The sequence below is a fragment of the Hermetia illucens genome, chromosome 3, assembly GCF_905115235.1.
Source record: "Hermetia illucens chromosome 3, iHerIll2.2.curated.20191125, whole genome shotgun sequence".
NCBI lineage: Eukaryota > Metazoa > Arthropoda > Insecta > Diptera > Stratiomyidae > Hermetia > Hermetia illucens.
In genome coordinates, this window is record NC_051851.1 from 146826576 (window position 1) to 146850232 (window position 23657).

Genomic DNA, 23657 nt, shown 5'->3' on the forward strand with positions numbered 1-23657 from the left:
AGGCCTAGATTTCGTAGAGATGCACCGCTGTAATTTTTTTCAGATTTTTCGGTTGGATATGTTCTGAGAACGAGACCTGTTACACTTTTTGGGGGTCATATTTTAAGCCCCCACTCCCCTAATAATAAGGTTTCATTTCACACAAAACCTTAAAAGTGACATATTTCAAATTTTTAAGAGCACTTTCTAACAGCAGTCCTTTTCTTTTGTAGAACTTCCACGAGCTTGTCTTTGCCCCAATAAGATAACTTCACATCGACATTAATTGTCACACAATCTTTAAACTAGAAAATTAAAGACAACCTGCAACGAAATTAAGAATCGGATCGCGACCTAGCGTTTAAAAAACACGTCACCACACGTCCACGACCATAGTTCTGTCTCTTCTCCCGTCCTCCCAGAACCCAATTCCCCAGCTATGTTGGACGGCAAAGCCGAAGGGGGGGGGACAGTCCACTACGTTAAATTTCCCTTCCGTGGCCGAAGCTTGACGTTTCAATTTCAAAATTTCAATTGAATTTGAATATTCAAACCTCGAAAGCGGCTGCATAAATTGTGTACACCGTACCCCAAAATTCGCCCCATGGAGAAAATCACACCCAGAAACTATTTTTTTCAATAAAATTTTTTTTTTCAATAAAATTTCGATGTCGCACGTAAGTTTGTGAATATACACTTATATACGAATATAGAAAGGCTTGTGATTTGAACCGTGGAATCGATCTTTCTATTTTGACTTAAAGGAATTGTAATGTATGAAATATTTCCCCAAAAGTTAAGAAAAAATACTTCGACCAAGAGGGCTTTTCGACTTAGAGATTGTGTTTTATATAGGAGGCTGACGAGAACACCAATGAAAAATCGAAAAGTTCAAGTTAGAGAATAATTCGACTTAGAGAGGGGGGGTTCCACTGTAATATTATAATTTTTCCAGGAAACATAAGCCATGTTCAGTTAACAGCACACACGCTCTTGTGATAGGTATTGTTCTTCTGCAGTGAATAAAAAATTTGATCCTCAGATCACTTACGACACAACAGAATAAAAATAATTACTAATATTATAAAACTTTCGAGGAAAACGAAATCTATGCAATATGTTTAACTTTATTCAAGAGAAAATAAGATAAATATTTTATTTTTTTTACTTTTTACAACTCATTTTTGTTTATACATCGATGAGAGAAACATTTTCTTATATAATGTACAGATTTTTTTAACTAAACAAAATATATAACTTTTTTCATTATTGTGCTAAGTTTTCGGAATGAAATAAAACGACTACTTGAACAACTGATACTTCCGGTGTTTGGTCTTTCTCTAAGTTTTTTTCAACAAACATTTATGTTACATAAACGATGTCTTCTGGAACAATTTGGCTGTTAAAATGCGTCTTTTATTCTTATGGGTGAAATATGGGTGGAACGGTTCAGACTGTTATCAAACTAATGAACGTCACGGATATGTTGCGCTTACTCGAATCATTGGAAGGACAAATTTTCTAAAGATTATTTCATACGCGATTTGCTTTAATTTGATGTTTTTAGTTTAAATTATCTAAATTTCTTGTAAAGTATCTTTCCATCTTTTTATTGCTATTTTTGGAATTTATGCCGCAGTTTTTTCCAAAGATTGTTGACACGTATTGTCTAGCATATTCAAATAGATTGAACTCTAAGCAAAGTAGCAAACAAAAGGACATTGGAAGCGATTGAAATTGAAGTAGTCAATAATAAATAACACGTGCACTTTTAGCTATGAATTTATCACATTTTAAGCTAACTGACCTATCTCAATTACCCATTGAACTGCATATGGTCATCCAGAGTCAAGAAGATTTCCTAAAGTTAACTGGCAACTTAAAACAACAAATTGACTAGATTTTTTTACATAGTTTGTACGAGAGAAAAGTGGAAATGTTAAACTTATTTTGCGCTTGATGGACTAGAAACTTTCCGACTTAAAGCGCATACAACGCATGAGCAGTTTTTTTACATGAATTTTACTTAATTGCTAGATGCTCTGCAACCCAATCCATATTCTCATAGAAGCGTGGATCACTCATTCGTAATGCTGATCGTTTGTACAAATAATAGTAAACCGGAGAAACTGGAAAAGTAGAAAATAATTAAAGAGAGAATATTTCGAAATAAACAAATTAAATTTCTGTCCAGCAGCTTTTTAGATTCAGAAACATGAGCACACAACAGTAGACAAATTACAAAATCACTTACAAACTGTAAATATATTAATGTAAAAATCTAGAAACAATATCATGGAGGAGATAAATTAGAGACTCTAGAGTAAATTAAAACAAAACCAAGGATTAAGGAGGCCTGTATACATCCATGCTTGTAAGAAAACATTCGTGAAGAAATGAGGTCTCCGGCTGAGGATGGTTATTTGAACGTATTTAGATGTAGTCCATCATATCCCTACGAACTATTCTATTGTATGGTATCTAGGATTGAGCAGTAAATAAAATGAGATCAAGCTATAGGATGAAAAGAACCGCTGCTACTGGGGCCCTGCCGTCCCGCCTGGCAGATGCATTAATCTTCTTCTACACTTCCTCCTCCTTGACCTTATTGAGGCTTTGTACTCAGTGTCAACCTCCAGTGCAAAGGTGACCTAAAACTCCGATTATATAAATATAGAGGGGAACGAACTGGCCACGGGGGGCTCCTCTTTCGGTAGGGCCAGTCTGCGTCTCGCTGGGCAGAATCTACTCGTACTACTTGACAACCACTAACTCCAGATGGCGAACGCCTGTCATCTGCACTAATTCAAGCAATATCTGACCCCCCCCCCTCTTCTAGATAGACCAGATGCGCGCAAATGCGGACAGGATTATAGCGGTTTGCATGGGGTGCTGGCATATAGGAGAGCATGCCGTCAGACTCGGCCTATCCTACAATTCGAATCGGCGAAGTTTCGGAGAAGAGGAAGAAACTTTCAAGTACTTCCTCATTAGTTTAATAATAACGCATTTTATTGTATCTCTGTGTTCGGAGTTATTTCAGGAATGTCCGTGGGTGCTAGCGATGCATGAAAAAAAGTGAGCGTGAGTGGAAAAATTTAGGATGTGTGAAAATGTGCTGAGAAATGAAAAGAAGCCATTGAATGCACATCGAATAACACTCCGCGGTAGCCGGTCCCAAGCCTGGATGTAGAAGGAGGGATAGATAGCTTCAGTCTGAATGGCTGTACGCCACCGAAGCGTCTCAGGGGATAGGTGAAGAACTTTGCAGTCTTGCAGATTACTCACTGAGGAAGCTATCACCACACCTGGCAGTTAGGGAAAGGGAAAAAGAAATTTAGGATCCGGTACGGATAACCGGCGGGAGTCATCTGATTTGGTGATTGAATTGGGTTGCCGTAATGGACAGCACAGCGTTGAAACAACTAATCGTAGGTTCGACGTCTAGGCGCCACGATGACCAGGAGCATTGCTCCGCCTGCTACAGCTGTTTCGTCACAACCTTTGGCGACCATTTCAGTAGGTTCGCGTAGGCAGCGGATGAAATGGTGTGAGGTTATTAACATCTTTATCATCCGCTTCTACTACGAAATAACGGCGGTGGCATGTATAACATCTTATCGCCTCTTTTTGCACCAGAGATTCGTCGAACCCTTCCATCAATATGCGCACGTGACTCGGGGGGGGGGTCGCAGACCAATACCGCTTCATTACTCGCAGCGACACAATCCCGGCCGCCATCAGGGAACGTGTTCGACTTGAGGTCATTGCGGAATAAGACCACGCGCACTACAGGCAATAGTTTCAGTAGTCGCCGAAGCACTCACCTTCACCGTCCGGCTTAAGTCTCCGCTGAGGTTCGGAATAAATTCCAAAGAACGTGTATATAATTTTACGAAATGGATCCTCTGCATAGACCAGGTATTCCTATGCTTTATGCATCTCCAGCAACTCTGAGAATTCTAACTCAAATCAATGATGAGATTACATCTCGACTGTGTGCTGATATATCCCTGCTGCAATTACAATCACTTGTATATTATGGTGCATTGAGGCTGTCAGATCGCATAACCAGAAGATTTGCTTTCGCATTATTGGTTTGAGTCACCGAAGAGATCCACCATGGAGAATACCTCTGGAACGTCGGGGAGACTTACTAAAGCAGGACATTGTTAGGCTCTGGAGGAGAGGCAAAACCTCTGAGCGAATTAGTTTATGAGTTGCTCTCATTGTAGTGCTCTGAATAAACAAACCCAAAGGCTGTAAATTCAGAGCTGCCCCGGATATCGTGTTCATAGCACCGTGATATCCAAACACAATTCCGACCGATTACTTGCTTAATAATCCTTTGCAAATTCATAACGTCCATTATTAGTGCGAGTGCGCACCGCGAGACAAACGACATTCTGTCCAAGGAGCAAAAGGGCTGCCGAGTCGAGCCAAGGGATTGCAAAGAGCAACTCATTATCGACTCGGTAGCTGTAGAACAAGCAACTAGAGGCCAAAGAAACCTCCTTAGTGACTATATCGATTATGCCAAGGCTTTCAATAGCCTCCTGCATACCTGGCTAATCGGTGTCCTAGGTCTGTATTGCAGATCCGAAACTACTAAAGTTTTTGGTGACAGTCATAGAAGAGTGGCATACAACCTTACCAGTGCGTTCATCTGAGAGTACCAGTACCTCAGAGCCCATCCATATACGGAAAGGCATCTTCCAGGGGGAATAATTGAACCCCTTTCATGGCTGCTGAATAATGATAGAGGGCTTGGTTTCGCAATAAAATATGGTTTACGTGCTAAATGTGAGTTGACACACTTGATGTACTGAGATGACATCAAGTTAAATGCTGGTACCGGCGACCACCTTAGAAGTCTCTTGCGGATAGTAGACATGTTCAGCCGTAAAATTCGGATGGAATTTGGATTAGACAAGTGTCCAATACAAGCCATCCGCAAAAGTATGGCGGACATAGAATTGGTGATCTCTACATGGATGCTATGACGTGTGAAGCTGGTACTGAAATCGCGTCTCCCGGGGAAGAATAAAATAACCGCCTTGAATGTATTCGCTATCCCTGCACTTGCTTATGTATTCAGAATATTGCCGTGGACGCAGACCGATCTGGAAAGAGGCGGACTACTATGTATTCCAAACATAGTATCCAAACTCAACCGTGCAGCAGATAAACCTGCCTCGTGACATCAGGCAGAGGCGTGGTTGACGTGGGGACACAACATCATCACCAAGTTGACCACTGAGTACACCCTTATTTTTACACCAAAGAGCAGGCGAGTCCCTTGCGTGCACGATGAAGACGTGAATTCCGGAAATAGAGGAAAAGAATGTGCACTATGAGCCACTGGCACAGGAAATCAAAGAAATTTGGCGTTTTGAGAAATTAGTTGTAGTAATATCATCAGCTACATGTATTAGATCCCTCACGGCTTTCCTTGATGGCTTGGGACTTTTTGTAGTCCGGTTCAAACCTTGCAGAAATATACCATTCGGTATTTGTAGCATAATGGAGACGGAAAAACTGCTGAAGCTTATTGCACACCAACAAAACTTCTGGATGACAGCCCAAGAGAAGCTGAGCAAAAATCACATCGCGTATGCAGCCTCTAGTTGCACAAAACGCAGGGCCTTCAGCTCGCCAGAGAGAGAACAAAAAATCGACAAACGGAGGCGAGGAGAAAACAGCGTGAATGTGCAGACGAGGACGCAGTAGGAAGAATTCCGTGCGGTGGTAACCCAGTAGACCAAGCAGCGCCGAAAACAGGAGAAAATTCATCCACAACAACCTAAGTTGAATAGCGACAGCAGTGGCTCAACTGTAACAAAGTCGATGTCGATTACGACGGCAATATCGACGTCAAAAAAAGAAAAAGAGCAAATCACGGTCAGAGGCCATTCTCATTAAGTCGAACAAAGGGAGATCTTTCGCGGAAGTTCTCCGAGAAGTCCGCAACAACGCCAAGCCAGAAGACGCTGGGGTTGAATTTAAATCTATCTAGGGGCATCAACTGGCGATATACTTGTAGAACTTGGGTCGAAATCCGAAAAAAAGGGTTCTGCGAGACAGTATAGAGCATTCTAGGCATGAAAGCAATGGTTTCCAGCCTAGAATCCATATACACCCTTGAAATAAGGGATCTGGATTGTCTCACTAATACCGAAGAGGTGGAGGAGGCAATAAAGAGATTAACCAGATGTGAGCAACCTTAAGGTGGGGGTTACGTATGTCAAATTTAAAGGACAAAAATTGGCCTTTGTCACTGCCTCTGAGAAGATGGCGAGCCAACTTCTCCATTGCGGGAAATTAGCTATGCACTGGTGGATGGGCGAAATTGCAACCCTACGAAGAAACTGCCTCAGACTTCAGCGGATTTCTCAGCGCGCATGAAGCCAAGACGAGGTGGCGCTTAGTACCGCAGAGTATAAGAGTTGGAAAAAGAAACCCCGCCACGAAATCAACAGGCAGAAGACACGCTGCTGGCAGGAGCAAATCAACGACGTAAACATTGAGCCATTGCCTGGAGTATTAGCTGATTTCCAAAAAATTAGTGCCCATCGGTCACCATGTTCTATGGAAGCAGCGAATATGGAAGAAATCGTGCAGGTTCCTTTTTTGTCCACAACCATCTAAACTAACTCTGTCGATGAAGGGTGAGTACTGAGGAATTCCCACTCTTCACTGCAAAGGAACTAGAGGAGACTATCCTGTCTATAAAGGACAAAAAAGCACCAGGAACGGACGGTATTCCAAGCGAAATGTTGAAGCAAGGGCAAAGGTGCCGTCAGCCTATCGTCCGCTCAATATATTGCTTCAGAGGCTCATCAAGCTACGACTGACAATCGCAATACATTCTGCGGGAGACACTCACCAACACAGTATGATTTTAGACCGGGGCGATTCATAATTGATGCCACTGAGGAGGTGGTCCAAGCGGTAGAAGTGGCTGAGGCACACAGTCACCATTGTCGATCTCGAAGTAAGAAACGCCTTCAATTATGCGAGGTGGTGCCACATGCTTGAGGCTCTGGAGAATCGTTTTCATACTCCAGGCTACTAATTTCGGATGTTGACTGACTATTTAAAGGACCATGCCGATTATTACGACCCCCAGGAAGGTGACATTGGATACGCGGACGATGTTGTGGCAGTGGTTACGGCACGCACAATTGAGCTAGCTCATCGCACACTGTGAATAGTGATGGGGCAAGTAAGCAGATGGATGACTGGGCATGGATTCTTCCTAGCTGTGGATAAAACCGAAGTCGTTGTGCTAACCAAAAAACGGGATCCCACAGCCCTCCCTATTTAGGTTGATGAACCTATGGTCCTGTCGAAGCTGGCGGCGAAATACGTCGGCATTATGACAAGCAGGCAAGGCTGCAGTTAGAATGTTTGCAATCTGCCGGCTGATGTTCAACGTCGGAGGTCCCTTATCCAGCAGGCTTCCGAAATATGGGCTGACTCCCTCAGTAAGGAAATGAATCGTAAGCGCCTAGCACAAGTACAAAGACGAGGGGCTCTGCGAGTTGTGTCCGCCTATCGTACCTTCTCGGAGCTAGCTGTAATGATGATAGCGGGAGTTATTCTGATTGCACTCTATGCTGCCGAGCAGTACACACCTCAGGAAAGGCGAGGAAAATAAGAAAGCTGCCCCTTGTGAAGAGAGAGCCTGTACTCTCTGCGCATGGCAGCAATCTTAGGAAACAGAATCGAGAGATAGATGGACCGCGCATTTCATAAAAGAAATACATGCATTATGCATACGTGTTCCATATTGCGGAGTTGCCTCGACCAGAATCCCTTTATATTTATTATTAAGTAGGTAGGATCGTCTGAGCCTAAATGCTTGGCACTTAGTTCTAGTATTAGGTAAAATCCGGCATCTACCGAGATTGTGACAACCCGGAAAGTAATCGTTGGCCCAACAATCCTATTGAATCAGAGCCTTGAGGTGCGATAAGACCGCCCTCCACGTTTAGTTCGGTCTGTCAGTTACAACGGAAGAGTCCACAGTGCACCCGGCCGCCAGTTTAACTAAAAGCACCATCCACGTACGGCAAGCCAAGCGGCATCTGTTCAACTCCAAACGTGGAAGGCCATGAGACGAAAATTTGAGATATTTTGTCCCATAAAATGTCCGTCCACAGGCTGGACGAACATATTTTCCCGGTTGGTCGAATAATTTTTCAAGTGATCACCGGCCGCTGCCGGGAGAGCACTTTATTCAAGACCTTAACGGTACATCACAGTGCTCTACATCATTGCTTTCGTCCTAATTTGATTCAGGTACTCATTCACAGCTGATTCGACTGGTATCCAACATCCAGCCATGATACAAATCCCTCTGTCACCAGCGAGACTTGAACCATGACTTTCTGTTACCAGAGCCTAGCGAACCTATCAAACTCGTCAGCAATTTCAAGAGCAAAGTAAGGATGGAGCCTCTATTTCAGCCGATACTTCACCACCCACAGCGAATCAACCTTCAATCAGTGCCGCGCGGACTATCGTCAGAAGACCCTGGCTTGCGCGGAAAAAAATCTAGAAACAAACGTGGATCTCTCCACACGGGACCACTTCCAAATTGACCATGAGCTAATCGTACCCCTCGACTTCTTAACCATGATGAATGCCAAGAGCGTTGTTTACCGTCAACATGAAAAATACTAAGTTGTTAATTGTATTTTTCTTAAGAAAGGTCTCTGCTTGTAAAAATCATATAGTTTTGATGAATGCGGTTGGATACAAGTTTTTAAATTCATTTACTAATAACCCTATCACTATTAAGGATTCACCGCAAATGGCTTCACTATATTCACCACAAATAAACGAAGAACTTACACAATCGATGAATAATAAAGAGCGCCATCAAGCCAGCTGGCCATTGGAACGTGAAGGGTCCTTTGCTGTGATTTATCACAATCCACACATGATGAGCTACACTCAACAAAAAGTAAGTGGTGAGTGCCAGCAGAGGAATCCGAAATTTCTTATACAAAAGTTCAGCAACGCCAGCCTGAAACAAAAAGGCGCCCACTTGATAAAGTTCACAGTTCAAGTAATGAGCTGGCACGCTGGCACCTTACCTGGTAGACGTAGGTCGAATACATGCTGAAAACTAACGCCGTGAACGACAGAATCAAGCAAATGTCCTGGGTCCTGGAATAATACGTCCAATGAGCGCAATTTCAGATTTGATTATTCAAAGTCAGACTTACAGAAACACAAAAATGATGGATAACTTATCACCTCTCGCCAAGTACGAGAAACTGTTCAGGAGCAGGTCAGTGAAGAGGAAAAGAAATTGAAATGTTAAAATAAACGAATAACGACGTAGTGAGAGATTCATTCTGCTTATTGTGTCGTCGCGGAGTTGCAACAAAAACCATTCACTTTGAAATTGACATTTTCGTGATGCAAGGACCGAACCAATTGGACAAAAGACCTACGCAGAATGGGAAGATGTCCTTTTCCCTTCTCCCCTTGTTATGTACGATACGGTCCTGAATTATATGTCAAGTTCACATTTTCTGTTTGAATGTCAGATAAATGGAAGGAAAAAGATTTTGATATTGAACTGGATGTAATGAAACTGTTTAAATTTCAAAATAATTCCCCATGAAATAATTTTGGGATAAAAATTGTTACAAATTCTTGTGAATTTAGATTGTTTTGCAGATAAAAATTCGACATTCAGATGTCGCATCGAACAGTAACAAAGTTCGTCAAGTTTTACTGAAGTGTCAAACGAACTCTCTTTTCCGGTTCTTTTCGGTACAAAAACAACAGCAAGATGAAGTACGTCAAATAAGATTTAGCATTAAATTAGTATTTTTCTCGAGCATCGTTTAATTATTTCGCTCAATAATGACGGCCCCAATTAGGATGGAGTGTTGTGCAATTGTTTTAATGAAAATTTTCCCATTTCAGGATTGGTATGTGTCATTTTAGCGGGTACAAAATCTACCCGGGACATGGAAAGACCATGGTCAAAGTCGATGGAAAGGTAACGCCAGATTTCTTATTACATTTGTGAGAAAGTGCTCAAAGTCGGTTTGTGTTTCAGGTTTTCACTTTCCTCGACAAGAAGTGTGAGCGTTCCTACTTGCTGAAGCGCAACCCGCGTAAGGTAACATGGACCGTCCTGTACAGACGTAAACACAAGAAGGGTATTGAGGAGGAGGCCCAAAAGAAGCGCACCCGCCGCACACAGAAATTCCAGCGAGCCATTGTCGGCGCCTCTCTTGCTGAAATCATGGCCAAGCGTAACATGAAGCCTGAAGTGCGAAAGGCCCAACGCGACCAAGCTATCAAAGTCGCCAAGGAGCAGAAGCGACAACAGAAGGCCGCCAAGAAGGCAACCGCCCCACCACCGGCCAAGGCGAAACAACCGGCCAAACAGAAGGCCGCCAAGAACGTTCAAAAGGCCGCTCCTCGTGTCGGTGGAAAACGATAAACAAATTGATGTGTTTTGTTTTTAATTTAAGATAATACACGCGAAAAACATCTCATGTGGAAGTCTTTGCATTTCATTCCAATCTAAAAGTGGACTCGGATCCTTGACGTGCGTTTCGAACTGTTGCGAAATTTATTCGATTGTGGCATTTCGCGGGTATTTTGATGGCAGGAGTTAGTGGTTAGTTTTACTCCAAATGGGATTTTCTGTAGAAACAAATGGTTGTCAGTGTAGCGCTTCAGTTTCAATGTTCGGTGATCAGGTTGCGATAAAACCTGAATGCTCGGTTACTCAGTGCCGGTATTCGCGGCTGCTAGGACTCACACGAATATTTTTTCGTAGTATTTTAAAATCGTTTTCATTAAATGCATTCGTAAGGATCAATGAAACAGCAAGGAACTCATTTGCAACGGAAAATTCTCCTTTATCAGCAATTTGTTGTCTACTGCAACCATGTACCTTGAGACCTATTTCCCGAAGTGCTTCTTTTCGGTCGCTGCTCCTTCCCACCAAGAGGGGTTTTGTCGGGCCCGGTAATGATGGTCCTTGGACGATCTCCGGCCATTGCCTACTCGATAGCTAAGGGCTCGGACCGGACAGGTGTTGATCCTGGTCTCGATGGGACTGACAATTGCTCGTTTACATAAGTTTCGTATAGTGGCAGCTGCTCCTATAATCGCAGAACAAATTAATACAGTTCACCTAGAAGGTTGTCAGACGACTATTTGGCGATCACCCTAGAAGGCTTCCTGGATAGTGTTCTCTCAACCTTGGTGACGCTCATGCAGAACGAAGTGGCTACAGTTAAATCAATAAGTCGTTTGCGGTCATCATACCAGCTGAAGTGATAAAATCAAACACCTTCTCCCCTCTAGCGCAAATACTGAGCGTTCGCATCACAACCTAATAAAAGTTCAAGTACCAAATCCCTTAGTTCTTGCGTCGGCGGAGGGCACAAAAATCATAGGGTAAGAAGGCAGAGGCAACTATAACGTTTCTCCTCTTACCATTAACCTGGTATTGCAAGTTGACCGCAACAAGGTCCTGGGAATAGAATTGTCTCAGCATGGTTGCTTCTAACAATTTTGACATGAGAACGCAAGCCCTCGGTCCCGAGGATCTTTCATCGAAGAAAATCCTGGTCCCTTTGACTGATCCAATATCACAGATTCGGTTAAAACGAACCCATGGCTCTTGAACCAAAAATATATAAGGACTTTGCCAGCTTTTCCACCAGTAGATAGGAAGAAGCTTTGGCATGCTGCAGGTTGATTTGACTAACTCCTATGTTTGTACCCATAAGAGCAACCTAATATGAAAACCGCCGCTAACTGAAAAGTCGGCTGCGTTCAGTGTGGATCTCACCGGGCTTACCAGCCACCTTCCACCGAAAGTTCCGCTTTCTCTGGATTTCGCCACAGTTGGTGGTGTAGCAACGACCATGTTCTCATTCCCAAGAAACTTCGCCTTCTTTCGCAGTGCCTTCCGTTGTCGTCGGCTAGAAGCCCTCCCAGGTTCAGTCCGGGCTTCATGGATCTGTTTTCACATGCCGGCATTAGACCAGTTGCGTCCACATTACCAGCTTCCCTCTCTTCCGTTTTTCCTGGTACAGGCGGAGGAGAAGGTTCTGACAGGCAAGCGTGTAGTCCCCTCTCCTTTCCTTCTGCCGAGTCTTCCTCTCCCGTATTTTAGAAGAGTTAGGTAATAGTGTCACCGACCGGCCGGCCGTAGTTAGATTTCCAAGTGGCTGACGGCGCCGTAGACACCGGGTGTAGGTTTTCCACTGAAGTGGAGAGCCTGTCTTCTGCAGATTTCGCCGTGGGGGAACATGAATTAGCTGAGGCCTCCAAAATCTGTGCCTCGGCCACGACATGATTTCTCAGAGTCGTGGGTTCTTACCATTCGGAAAATTCTAATCTTTTGTTTCCATCTTCATCTGTTTTTGGACATTCTTAGCGTAGTAGTAAACTACCACAAGCTCCTCCATCACGATAAGGTGCTGTTCGAGGGGGAGAACTAATATTGCTAATAGTACTAATATAAGTTTTTTTCAGTGATATCTCAAATTTATCTTCATTGAGTGGATTTCTAAGATTCAACAAAGCAAAGTGCAACCAATTGGTCAATGAAAAACTCTTCTTTGTTGCCTCCTATCCTTAAATCCTTACTAAATTTTTCGGGAAAAATTGAAGGTTTGAGATCGGATAGGGGCAAGCCCGGAATCATCGAATTTTTAATGGGGCACTTAGATTGCAATAGATCCATTGTTGTACCTCCATAAGAGAAATTATCAACGGCGCAACAATCGGTATCCGGTCTAAGCCTGCCTTAACAAGGAAATCTAAACACCGAGGTCCATAAATTCGATATGCTTAACATCTGTCTGTACTCAAAGCATCGCTCCAATATGCAAGATAACCATCGGTGGCTTCAACCTGATGACCTGTTTATAAACTTCCATGTCTAGTGCGGCTGCTCTCTAAATTTCTCAAAGGTACGTACCTGTTGGTTTTTCTGTCTATGTCTGCCTCTTGAGTAAGGGCTCAATATCTAACAGTGCCTAGAATAAGCACGGGGTTGAAGAAGAAAGGAAGGAAACTGGTGGATTTTCATCAATCCTTTTTTCTATGGGTGAGCGAAATGTTACAAACATGCTGTAAGTTGCAGCGATATTTGGGATTTTCACCCACCAGAACCACCTAGATTCCCCGCAAGACCACCGTGAAATATTACTCCGCATGGAGCCCTTTGGTCTTTACCAGTACGATGAAATCACCAATTCCTGCAGTTTTTCTTGTTTGTCGCGCTCCAATTTGCTTCCCACAACAGCGTCTCTTTCACGAAAATTTGGGGTCCGATAATTACGTTGAGGGTGTCGTTGAATCTCGGAAAATGGAACATAACATGCTCCAGTATTCCCATCCACAAGAAAAACATCGATGTGGCCATAATGAGTCATATCGGGACCACGGTGCCTTTCGGGTCAACGATTAAAGGTGCCAAGCAACGCTATGGACTTGCAGAAAACAAGCCTTCTAGGAAATATTGGAGCACCCAGAGGAAGGCTTCATCAGAGCGAAGGTGAAAGGAGTTTGCATCTGCAACTGCTATACTCCACTCAGTGTTACACCTACGAATATGAGCAGATGCTTAGCGTTCTGATGCAGGTGATTTTAATGCGTGAACTCTTGACCTGAATGTGAGAGGATGTGTTCTGCTCGAAACATTCATGAAGCTAAAGGTACTCTCGAATGTTGGGGACTCTTCACACTTTCAAGGGAGGGGGGCCTGAGGTCTATAGTGGACCTGACATACGTGAGTGTCCCTTTATCCAGCAAAGTTGATTGGCAAGTCAGTGAGAATTATACTCACAGTGACCACCAGGTAACCTCCAGCGAAATCAAGAGCGAAATGTCGAGTGGTTTGCTTTTGAGGGGGACTGTTTCACGCAGTTGTGCGACCATGCCAATGCTAAACCTTTAGCGTGAAGCCTATAGGGTGAAAAGGCTTTGGAAATCACCTCAAGTGACCTGTCCACATCTCCTGAAAGAGGTTGTTACCACTCTTCTTCCCTCACCAGGAAAATATCAGAAGGCACACGGTTGTCCACCTCAACGAGGGCATAATGCCCTCAATAACTACAGGAAATATATGGTAGGATCGGCGATAACAAGGCCCAAGGTCCAGATAGCATCCCTAACAGAGCTTTACAGCTGACAGTGAAGACTAGACTCGATATTTTCGCTAACACTTCTAAGGCATGCTTAAAAGAAGGAATATTCCCTACCCAGTGGAAAAGGTTGGTATTGCCACCAAGCCACTTGGAGACCCAGCATTGTACCACCTTATCTGCATGCTTAATACAATGGGGAAGATGAAGAAATAGTCATCTACAACCCCTACCCATCGTCGAAAACAGCAATGACTTGGCGGAACACCAGTTTGGTTTCCGTCGTGCCCACTCTATCGTGAATGCAATAGGCATGGTCGTGAATGTGCCAAAAGGCGCATTAATTTAAAGCGGCTACTCTACCACATTGGAACAGAATTAAAGGTGCGTTGACTGACAGGTGTTCCCGAGTATTTAGCTAATCTGGTTGAAAATTACCTCTTAGAGAGAGTTCACTCGTCCGAGATGGACGAGAGTCTCAAAGAGTACATTGTTACAGCGGGGTACCACAGGAATCGGTACAGGCTCCCATGTTGTGAAATATGTGTGTCGTGTATAACGAGGTGCTTGGTTTTTCTGCCGCAAAGAGGGCCTACAATTGTCAGCTTTGCAGATGATCTAGCTGTGGTTGTAACATTAAGGCAACAAAGAGTGAGAGCGGTAAAGTAGGAGCCGGGTTGACCTTGATGGGCGCGAAAACGGAAGCGTTCTTAATAACGAACAGCAACAAAAAAAAACACTGCGAAAGTGCAAGTTGGTGGATATACGGTCGTGTCAAATACCGGGGAATGGTAATTGAATCCAAACTGAGCTGTAGAGAGCATCTACAGTATGCATGCCAAATGGTAGCCAGTACCACCGCACCACTTGTAAAAATGTTGTCGAATATTAGCGTACACATACACTGTCGGGGGTTGCTTCTAGTCGGAGTGGTGCAATCCATCCTGCTTTACTCATCACCTATGTGGGTAAAGACAAACTCTCGGATGTGGAAGTAATTCGGTTTATCGGGTGATTGGTTTAAGGGTTTACAGTCCTTTAGAACGACATCAGATGAGACAGTACTGGTGGTAGCGAGCATAATCTCTAGCGAAAAAATAAGTGTGCTGTACCATGCAAGATGTGTGGAGGGGCACATTGAATGCAACAATGCGACAAGGTCAGAGTCGGATGGTCTCTGGTCACAGATGGGATGAGTCTACAAATTGTTGATGGACGCATAAGCCCAGCGGAAGCATGGGGAGGCCAACTACCACATAACCTAGTTTTCCACGTAATACGGCGGTTGCTGCAGGCAGTATCTGCTTTGGGTTGAAAAATCCACCGAATTGGTATACCGGATGATCCAGAGCATGCGATATTTCACCGCCCAAGGTTCGCAATGGAGAGGAGGAAAATGAATCAAGCGTTGGACAGGAACATTAGCCCGGAAAAGTTAATTGCGGAGACGCTGAGTTCGAAGAACAACTGGCTTACAATTTTCTCCACAGTCGTAAAAATACAGTAGGAATTGCCGAAGAACGAAAGCTAAAAGAAGCTTAAGAATGAGCGCCTAAAGGCAAACCCAATCCGCGTGGGCTGGGGCTGGGAAGACCAGGGTTGGTTTTTAGTGGGTGCGAATCCCACATGGGCCCGCTTTACCTCCGGTGTTTGTGCGGTGGAGCTGGAGCGGACGTACCTTTCTAAGATTTACTGTCGTGTAAAAATAAGACCATTAAAAGCATATGTAAGCTCTTTCGTTATATGATATACCGTAGTAAAATCGTTATTATTTTCCAACGTGATAGTGAAATTCGTTTGTCACGGCCCACGCTGCGTTGTACTTCTCGTACTTTGTCAGCTTGCCAGAGCTTCTGTGAATAACACTCGCTTCAGTCTCAAAGGCCAATTGCTAACGTTCTTGGGGTCTTGGAGCTAACACTTTACGAGCAGATGTAGTAGCAACGTATAAACGAAGATAAGCAACCATCAGATAACGAATTTCCTTCAAGTTCGATGTCAGCGCTCTTCTAATTACACACATTCAAAAGGCATTGAATTTAATGTTTGTTTCCGAACAATCGAAACCCAATCGAGGCATTGTGTTGAAACAGTGTGCAGCTAATGAAAAGATAGTGAATGCTGCCAAAATTCTCGAACCTTTTATTGTTATTGTTACAGTCGCTAAGACCATCGCTTCTCATTATATGCTCAAGATGTTGTCACAGTCGTCCACCTTAGCATTCAAAGTTGAAGTCATAACCCAATTTGTTGGCCATGATACGCACGGCTTATGGTAGCTGTTTGAATCCGTACAACATAAGATTCGGATCTACCCCCGTTAGACTAGAAGAATATAAAAGCACAATAAGGTATTCCTGTTCCTGTGTTCTTTATCGCTGGTCCCTATAAGCCCTTGATTGTACTCTTGTACATGCCTACTCACCGAATAGTGCTCTTTTAATATACGTTTACTTCTTTTGCTCTTGTCTAGCTTACAATTGATACACTTCTGAGTATCACTGTTATGAAATATCCTAGCCTGTCTCTCGTATTTAGCAGCTTCTAATCCAACGTTCATCACATTCCACATTCCTGGAAATCGCTTCGCTTCATTTCCTAGTGACCTTATGAAGTTAATTTTGATATGAGCCATCTAAGTTTAATTCCTTTGTGGCTCTGAATACGTTCCTTTCAACATTTTTCTGAACTGTGCCTTGGAGGATGTGTCATGCAAGCAGGATAATTTCCTTCCCCGTTTCAAGTTGAATGTAAATTTAGAGTGAGGGAGGACCCACCTTCGTTATTTGCTTTATCAACAATTTTTTAGTGAGTGACCCTTTTCGGGATGTCGTTATCATTTAAGGGGGATGGAAGGCCATCACTAATTTTCATCGGGATAGTAGAGAGGGGGGTCTATAACATCCCCTGAGACAAGCCTGTTCGAAGGTAAATATGCCCATCCAGTGCACAGTAAGCGCTAGGAGTAGAAATGTGGGAAAATTGTAAGTTTTTACATATAGGGCGTTTCTCAGAAAATTATGACTATATCTTTCTGCTTAGATAGGGTCAGAGCTTTTTCCAGACAAATAAGCTTGATCTGTTCTCCGTTCTTTCAATATCTGTACTTTGAAAATGGTTAATCGGGTTCAGCTAAACTAGAGGCTCATGTATCTTCGCAAATTTAAGAAGTAATTTATGTTTTTTTCCTGACTTGATCTAGAGAATGTGAGAACGGGTTATTTTTCTAGCTCATTGCATTCCACCCTTTCCTGTTTGTAAAAATCCGTTCGGCCCTGAAAATTGTTGAGTTTGCCGTTGATTTTCGAGCGAACCTAGTTGCCCCCTTTGACAACAATCATTTGAATAATTCCGATTCCTCCTTCTGTCTCCTGCAGATTGGAAATGCTTCTAAATATAACCTGATAAGGACAAATTCTGACGTATGCTTATTAATAAAACGGATGCGCACCATTTTAATTTTTTATTTAAATAATTAAAATCCCAACTGATTTCACAATCGCAACGTTATCTTACTTTGATCCCGTATACTTTGTAACTGCTTTCGTCCCCTCACTGACTGCATGTTTCGCCAGCTCCCCAGGCAATAATAATCGAACCGCTGTCTGGATTTCCCGGCTGGTAATAGTTCGTCGCTTATTGTATTGCGCTAAACGGGACGACTCGGCAGCAATCCGTTCGAATAAATCGTTAACGAAGCTGTTCATGACATTCATAGCTTTCGCAGAAATGCCCGTCTCTGGATGAACCTGCTTCAGTACTTTGTAGATGTAGAGGGCATAGGTCTCCTTGCGCTTATGCTTCCTTTTCTTTTCGCCCTTTGTAATGTTTTTTTGGGCTTTACCTGATTTTTTTACTGCTTTAACGGCTGGCTTGGGAGGCATTTTTTTAATGTGTTTCTTAGCGTGAGGGTGTGCACTATATTCAACACAATTTACAAAATTGGTTGAAATGTGTCAGTTTCTTAAATGGTCTGTGTCGTATGGTTACTATGTTTTTTGACCATTATTAAGAGCTGAGTAGTTTTCAGATTTTCAAATTTTTAAATAAAGAAATAGAAGTGTAGTTTGTTGAAAGGTTTGCATACATATGACTTCCTTGGACCCTGGGTGGAGCATGTTATGGAATACTCGTTTAGGTGTTAGGTGGCTCCTGTTTATTAATAGAGCAAAAAGGACGTTAGTTGGAAGAAAATATCGTAGTTGTGTTGTGAATCCCTGTCCTTGACGATGATGTTTCGGTAGGAAGAAAATTTCGAAAATTCCAAGTTGCTGGCACTCTTTATGCTTTCTAGTGGTCTTTTACGACAAGCAGGGAGTACTTTGAGTGTATTCTTAAATGCCACGGAGTAGGTCCTAGAACTATGTGGCATATAATAGTGTAGAAACAATCGAAAAATCGACAGGGATTCCGCGAAGGTATGATTGACGTGTTACACCTTACATAGGGCTTATGACAACGGTATATATTTTTAGAAGAAGCCATAAAGCATGTTAGGACATGGAAGCCAATCGATGGATTTTGAGAGTAATGCAATCTTCTTTTTCTTCAGCCTTTGTCCCGTTCACAAGCGGGGTCGGCTCGTCGTGATCGGCTTCGCCATTTGGCTCTATCGAATGCCTGATCTGGGTGCAATCTCGAGGCTTTCAGATCCCCATCCAGCGTATCAAGCCACCGTTGCTTAGGTCTGCCTTTTGGTCGTTTACCATCGACTTCGATGTTCAGACCAATCTTTGCAAGTGAATTCTCGTTTGCACGAATTGCGTGACCATACCATCGAAGACGCCTCTCTCGCAACTTTTCCACGATCGGTGCAACCCCATAACGATCGCGGATATCCTCATTTCGGATGTGATCTAAACGTGTGACGCCACTAGTCCAACGTAGCATCTTCGTCTCCATTACCGCGAGACGCCGTTCATTGTCTTTTATGGTCGGCCAACACTCAGAACCATAGAGAGCGACTGGACGGACAACATTGCGGTAAATTTTAGATTTGAGACGTTCGTTGATACGTCGATCACAAAGGACACCAGTTGTGGAACGCCACTTCATCCAGGTTGCGTTAATGCGTGAAGCAATTTCATAACGCAGTTCTCCATTGGCTGATAGCGTTGACCCGAGGTATTTAAATCGCTCAGATCTGGGCAGATCACTGCCGCTGACAGTGATTGTGCCTGTTTCATGGGGATCGGTCGTCAAAAATTCAGTTTTGTTTAAATTCAATCTGAGACCGTGTTGCATGAGGCGATCATTCCATTTTTGAACAAGTTGCTCGAGATCATTTTTGCTATCAGATGCTAGGAAAACATCATCTGCATAAAGCAGTGTGTAGGGCGCTGGACGTTGGATATCCCGTGTGACGGTGTCCATAACAAGGACAAAGAGGAGTGGTGAGAGGGCACTTCCTTGATAAACTCCAACAGAGACACGAAGCGGTTTTGATACACCCGCCATACTTCGAACTTTACTTTTCGGATCGTGGTAGAGCAATTGAACCCAGCGCACGAGTTCTTCTGGCACGAAGTGTTGTCGTAAAGCATACCAGATGAGTTCGTGTGGTACACGGTCAAACGCTTTCTCTAGATCCAGAAATGCAATGTAAAGAGGGCGATGCTTCTCACGGTGTTTCTCCATGAGTAACCGCGCAGCGTGTATTGCGTCAGTAGTTCCGCAGTTCTTGACAAATCCGGCTTGATTCACGGTTATTTCAACGATTTCGCGAATACGGTTGTCAAGAATGCGTTCAAAAATCTTCATGGTATGGGAAAGTAACCGGATCGGACGGTAATTTGAACATTCTGCTGGGCTACCTTTCTTTTTCCATATTGGAACAGTGGTACTTTCTTGCCAGTCAGATGGTGTTCTTCCTTCCTGAATAACCCGGTTAAAGAATTCACTCAGCCACGGTGTTGGGTCCCAGCTCTTTGCTTTCCAGAGCTCAGATGCGATGTCGTCAGGTCCTGTTGCTTTCCCCGATTTCATTTGTTTTATTGCCTCCTCGACTTCAGTTGCGCTGACTGGTGGAACTGCTCCAAATGTCGGCAATGATTGTGGAAGTGGAGGATGAGCAAATTCTTCAGTTGAAATCTGCTCGAAGTATTCTCGCCATCTATCCGTGGCGGCTCGACGATCAGTAAGCAAAGTACCGTTCTTGTCATTAACACAACAGAAGTGTTCGATATCCTGTGTGCGTTCATCACGGCTTTTAGCAAGTCGGTACAGATCTCTCTCGCCATCCCGAGTGTCCAGTTTATCGTAAAGATTTTTGAAATGGTTCGCTCGGGTGACAGCGACCGCTTTCTTTGCTTCCCGGTTGGCATTCTTATAAATTTGCCAATTAGCAGGCGTTTTATCGTCGAGAAATTTGTGGTAGAGGCGTTTCTTTTCACGGACCTTCATTTCAACATCATCATTCCAAAGCCAAGTATCTCGGTTGATGTACCGCTTACCCGGCTTGGTGACCCCGAGGGTTGCAGAGGCCGCTTTGTGGATCGTGTCTTTCATTTGGTTCCATGATTCTTCCACATTCGTAATGGTTGGCAATCGTATGAGTGAGACCGTTTCTTCGTTCTTCTCACCAAATCGCCACCATTTAATGCGCGGCGGGCCAGTGCGTTCCTCACGCCGTTTTATCGGTGGCTTAATTCGCAGGACAGCAATCAACGGCCGATGTTGAGGTGCGATGGTCTCATAGGGAACGACTTTGCAATCAGTGACAGTGGTAAAATGTTGACGTCTTATGAGAATATAGTCGATTTGCGTTTTATTGTTCCCACTATAAAATGTGGGAAGATGAGACAATCGTTTGATGAACCATGTATTCATAAGTACAAGGTCATGGGTGTCCGCAAAATCGATTATACGCTCGCCACCTTCGTTGCGCGCTCCGAACCCCTTTCCTCCATGGCACCTGTTACCGTCTGCCTTTTCACCCACATGACCATTCAGGTCGCCGGCAATGATTATGTAATCGTCAGCAGGCACGTGACAAGTCTTTTCATCGAGAAGTTGCCAAAAGGCATCTTTCTCGGCATCAGGTCGGCCTGTCTGTGGTGCATACGCGGTGAAGAAGTGAATAGTGCGATCAACTGATATAATGGTGAGCTTCATCAGCCGATCATCAAATCGTTCGACTTCTTTAATGGCATCACGGAAATCCTCTGAGATGGCAATTCCAACACCATATTGAGTGTGTGGGTTACCAAAATAGAGAAGTTTGTAGCCATTTTTACCGCGTTCGCGTTCAATGTCGCAGCTTTTGGAACCAGACCATCGGGTTTCTTGCAGAGCGCAGATGTCAATGCATCTTTTCCGAAGGGCTCTTGCGAGTTCCTCGGTCTTTCCAGTTAGGGTACCAACATTTAGCGTGCAGACACGTATTTGTTTTGTTCGTTGTGTGCGGACTAACTTGCTTACGTCCTGACGCCGTCCATGCGTCAAGAACCCTTGCCCATTTCTCGACAGGACCGGGGCCCGTCCTGCCGCGTCGACTGAGGTGGACGCCCTAGCATTTCTCCGAGGCCTGTGACTTAATCCGATCATCATGTTTGTAACGACATTCTATGCATTTTCTTGGTCGACCTGTCGCGGGGCCTGTCACCAAGAGAGATCAGGTAGGATTTAGCATAGTAGAATAACTCCAACTATACTCTATTTATCTCTTTCCCTGATCTCAGCATTTTATTTTTGTTTTACTGTTGTTTGAGAGTAATGCAGTGAATTTAAATATCTTGACAAACGGGAAATTCTAAAGCAGAAAAAGAAATTATACATGGACCAGATTTTGGAGCAAAATTTGGATAGAAAGGGTTTAGGACGTTAGAAATGCTTCAAAAAGCCTACGGTGACAACGAACAAGCCTACGGACAACGAAAGCCCTGACGATTGTGATGAAGGAATATCGTTTATCGAAATGCTAGGCATTTCATGAACGCTAAGAAAAGGATCCAGGACTTTTGAACAGAGTGATAACAGCGGATGAGACGAGGTTTTTTCGATATGCTTTCAAACCGAAGCGTCAGAGCAGCGAATGACACACTAAGGAGCCTTCTCATCCGAAAAAAGCGAGTATGAGCAAACCACGAATCAAAGACGATGCTTTTTGTGTTCCTTCACTGAAAATATGTGGTGCATAGTAAATTTGTGCCGCAAGGACAAACACACTTTTATTGTGAAATACTCAAACAGTTGCACAAAGTTCGACCCGTCGAAACAGGGGGAAATTTTTTGAAAATGTAATGTAATGTAAATGTAAATAATAACAATCGCTTTCCCAATTACGAGAGAGTCGTCTTCGATGGTATGGTCACGCAATTAGTGCTAACGAGAATTCACTTGCCAAGATTGGTCTGAATATCAAAGTCGATGGTAAACAACCAAAAGACAGGCCGAAACAACGGTGGCTTGATACGCTGGATGGGGATTTAAAAGCCTCCAGATTGCACCCAGATCAGGCATTCGATAGAGCCAAATGGTGCAACCGATCACGACGAGCCGACTCCGCTTGTGACCAGGACAAAGGCTGAAGAAAAAGAAGAAGAATAACAATTGCTGTCCCAAATAATAGAAAATTTCGTAAAAGGTTGACTTCAATTGTCAATTTTTTGTTAGCAAATATCGATCGCATTTAGTTGCTTAGATGCCGTTTTAATTTGAATGATGAATGACTCATCAAACTGAGAAATTGTTTTTTGTGCATTCTCCTTTATATGTACATAGTATAGCCATAAGTTCTGTCAGCCGATGCGTATAGCGAGAAATGTTAGGCCGCCGAAACTGGTAACACTGCGCACGGAGAGTACCTAACCATACCCCACTTCCGTCAGACTTTCAGGTTCCGAAGATCAGTAGCGCCTGAACGACAACACGATCAAAAAAGAATCGCGATTATTGCGTTGCACTAATATGGGAATACGCCGAAAAAGATTCAGTTTGTCAAAAAAAAAAAGTTGCCGGTAAACGAACGATTCGTTTTTAGGACATTAGCTCGATACCGCGAAACGGCTGATGTGGTTGACAGGCCGCGGGAGAGGCGCCCGCGCTCTGTACGTCGCTCGAATGTCGTGCATGCTGTGCGTGAGTGTGTTCGCCGCAATCCTCTCCGTAAGCAGAAACGAATGTCGAATTATGGGTCGTATTTTACGAGAATATCTGGGTCTCGGTGCGTGCCGTAGGTGCGTTAGCCATATATTAACGCCAAAACTGAAGGAAATACGGCGAACTCGGTGTGCCGCTCTTCTGCAATGATTTCCCGGTGAAAAATATCGCAAAATTCTATTTTCTGATAAAAACAAATTTTACCATCGAGGAAAAATTCAACCAACAAAATGATCGAGTATATGCTCAGAATTGTTATGAAGCCAAAGGGAATGAATCCGCGAGTCCAACGTCGTCACCATCCGACTTGGGGGCGTCTCATATCACGGAGTAACTGATATTCATTTCTGCGAGGCCGGCGTCAAAACCAATGCGAGAGTTTACGAAAAGCCAAAATAATTCAACAGTGGTTAGCGGCGCATGTTCCTCACTTCA

General features: G+C 43.6%; 3 protein-coding genes across 3 annotated transcripts; 1 reads left to right on the forward strand and 2 right to left on the reverse strand.

Annotated features, from left to right (window-relative positions):
* Positions 1–1090: 1090 nt before the first annotated feature.
* On the reverse strand, positions 1091–9493 carry LOC119651292 (transmembrane protein 138). Its single transcript, XM_038054811.1, has 4 exons — positions 9216–9493; positions 9084–9156; positions 8839–9013; positions 1091–2108 (listed from the first exon to the last, which is right to left on the reverse strand). The coding sequence occupies exons 1-4, from the start codon at positions 9344–9346 to the stop codon at positions 2002–2004; spliced, it is 486 nt and encodes a 161-aa protein (XP_037910739.1). The 5' UTR covers positions 9347–9493; the 3' UTR covers positions 1091–2001.
* Positions 9494–9710: 217 nt separating this feature from the next.
* Positions 9711–10515, forward strand: LOC119651293 (60S ribosomal protein L24). Its single transcript, XM_038054812.1, has 3 exons — positions 9711–9795; positions 9928–10003; positions 10064–10515. The coding sequence occupies exons 1-3, from the start codon at positions 9791–9793 to the stop codon at positions 10451–10453; spliced, it is 471 nt and encodes a 156-aa protein (XP_037910740.1). The 5' UTR covers positions 9711–9790; the 3' UTR covers positions 10454–10515.
* A 7054-nt stretch (positions 10516–17569) lies between these two features.
* Positions 17570–18094, reverse strand: LOC119651767 (histone H2B-like). The gene has a single exon (XM_038055507.1). The coding sequence runs from the start codon at positions 18005–18007 to the stop codon at positions 17636–17638; it is 372 nt and encodes a 123-aa protein (XP_037911435.1). The 5' UTR covers positions 18008–18094; the 3' UTR covers positions 17570–17635.
* Positions 18095–23657: the final 5563 nt, after the last annotated feature.

What these genes read in the sequence shown, in the direction of transcription:
- LOC119651292 (XM_038054811.1), bottom strand. Translation starts at nt 9,346, where the DNA reads ATGAATCTCTCACTACGTCGTTATTCGTTTATTTTAACATTTCAATTT. An exon ending in TCCATCATTTTTGTGTTTCT is followed by an intron (nt 9,157 to 9,215) that starts GTAAGTCTGACT and finishes GTATTATTCCAG; the next exon opens with GACCCAGGACATTTGCTTGA. An exon ending in ATTCGACCTACGTCTACCAG is followed by an intron (nt 9,014 to 9,083) that starts GTAAGGTGCCAG and finishes TTTTTGTTTCAG; the next exon opens with GCTGGCGTTGCTGAACTTTT.
- LOC119651767 (XM_038055507.1), bottom strand. Translation starts at nt 18,007, where the DNA reads ATGCCTCCCAAGCCAGCCGTTAAAGCAGTAAAAAAATCAGGTAAAGCC.
- LOC119651293 (XM_038054812.1), top strand. An exon ending in TGGTCAAAGTCGATGGAAAG is followed by an intron (nt 10,004 to 10,063) that starts GTAACGCCAGAT and finishes TTTGTGTTTCAG; the next exon opens with GTTTTCACTTTCCTCGACAA.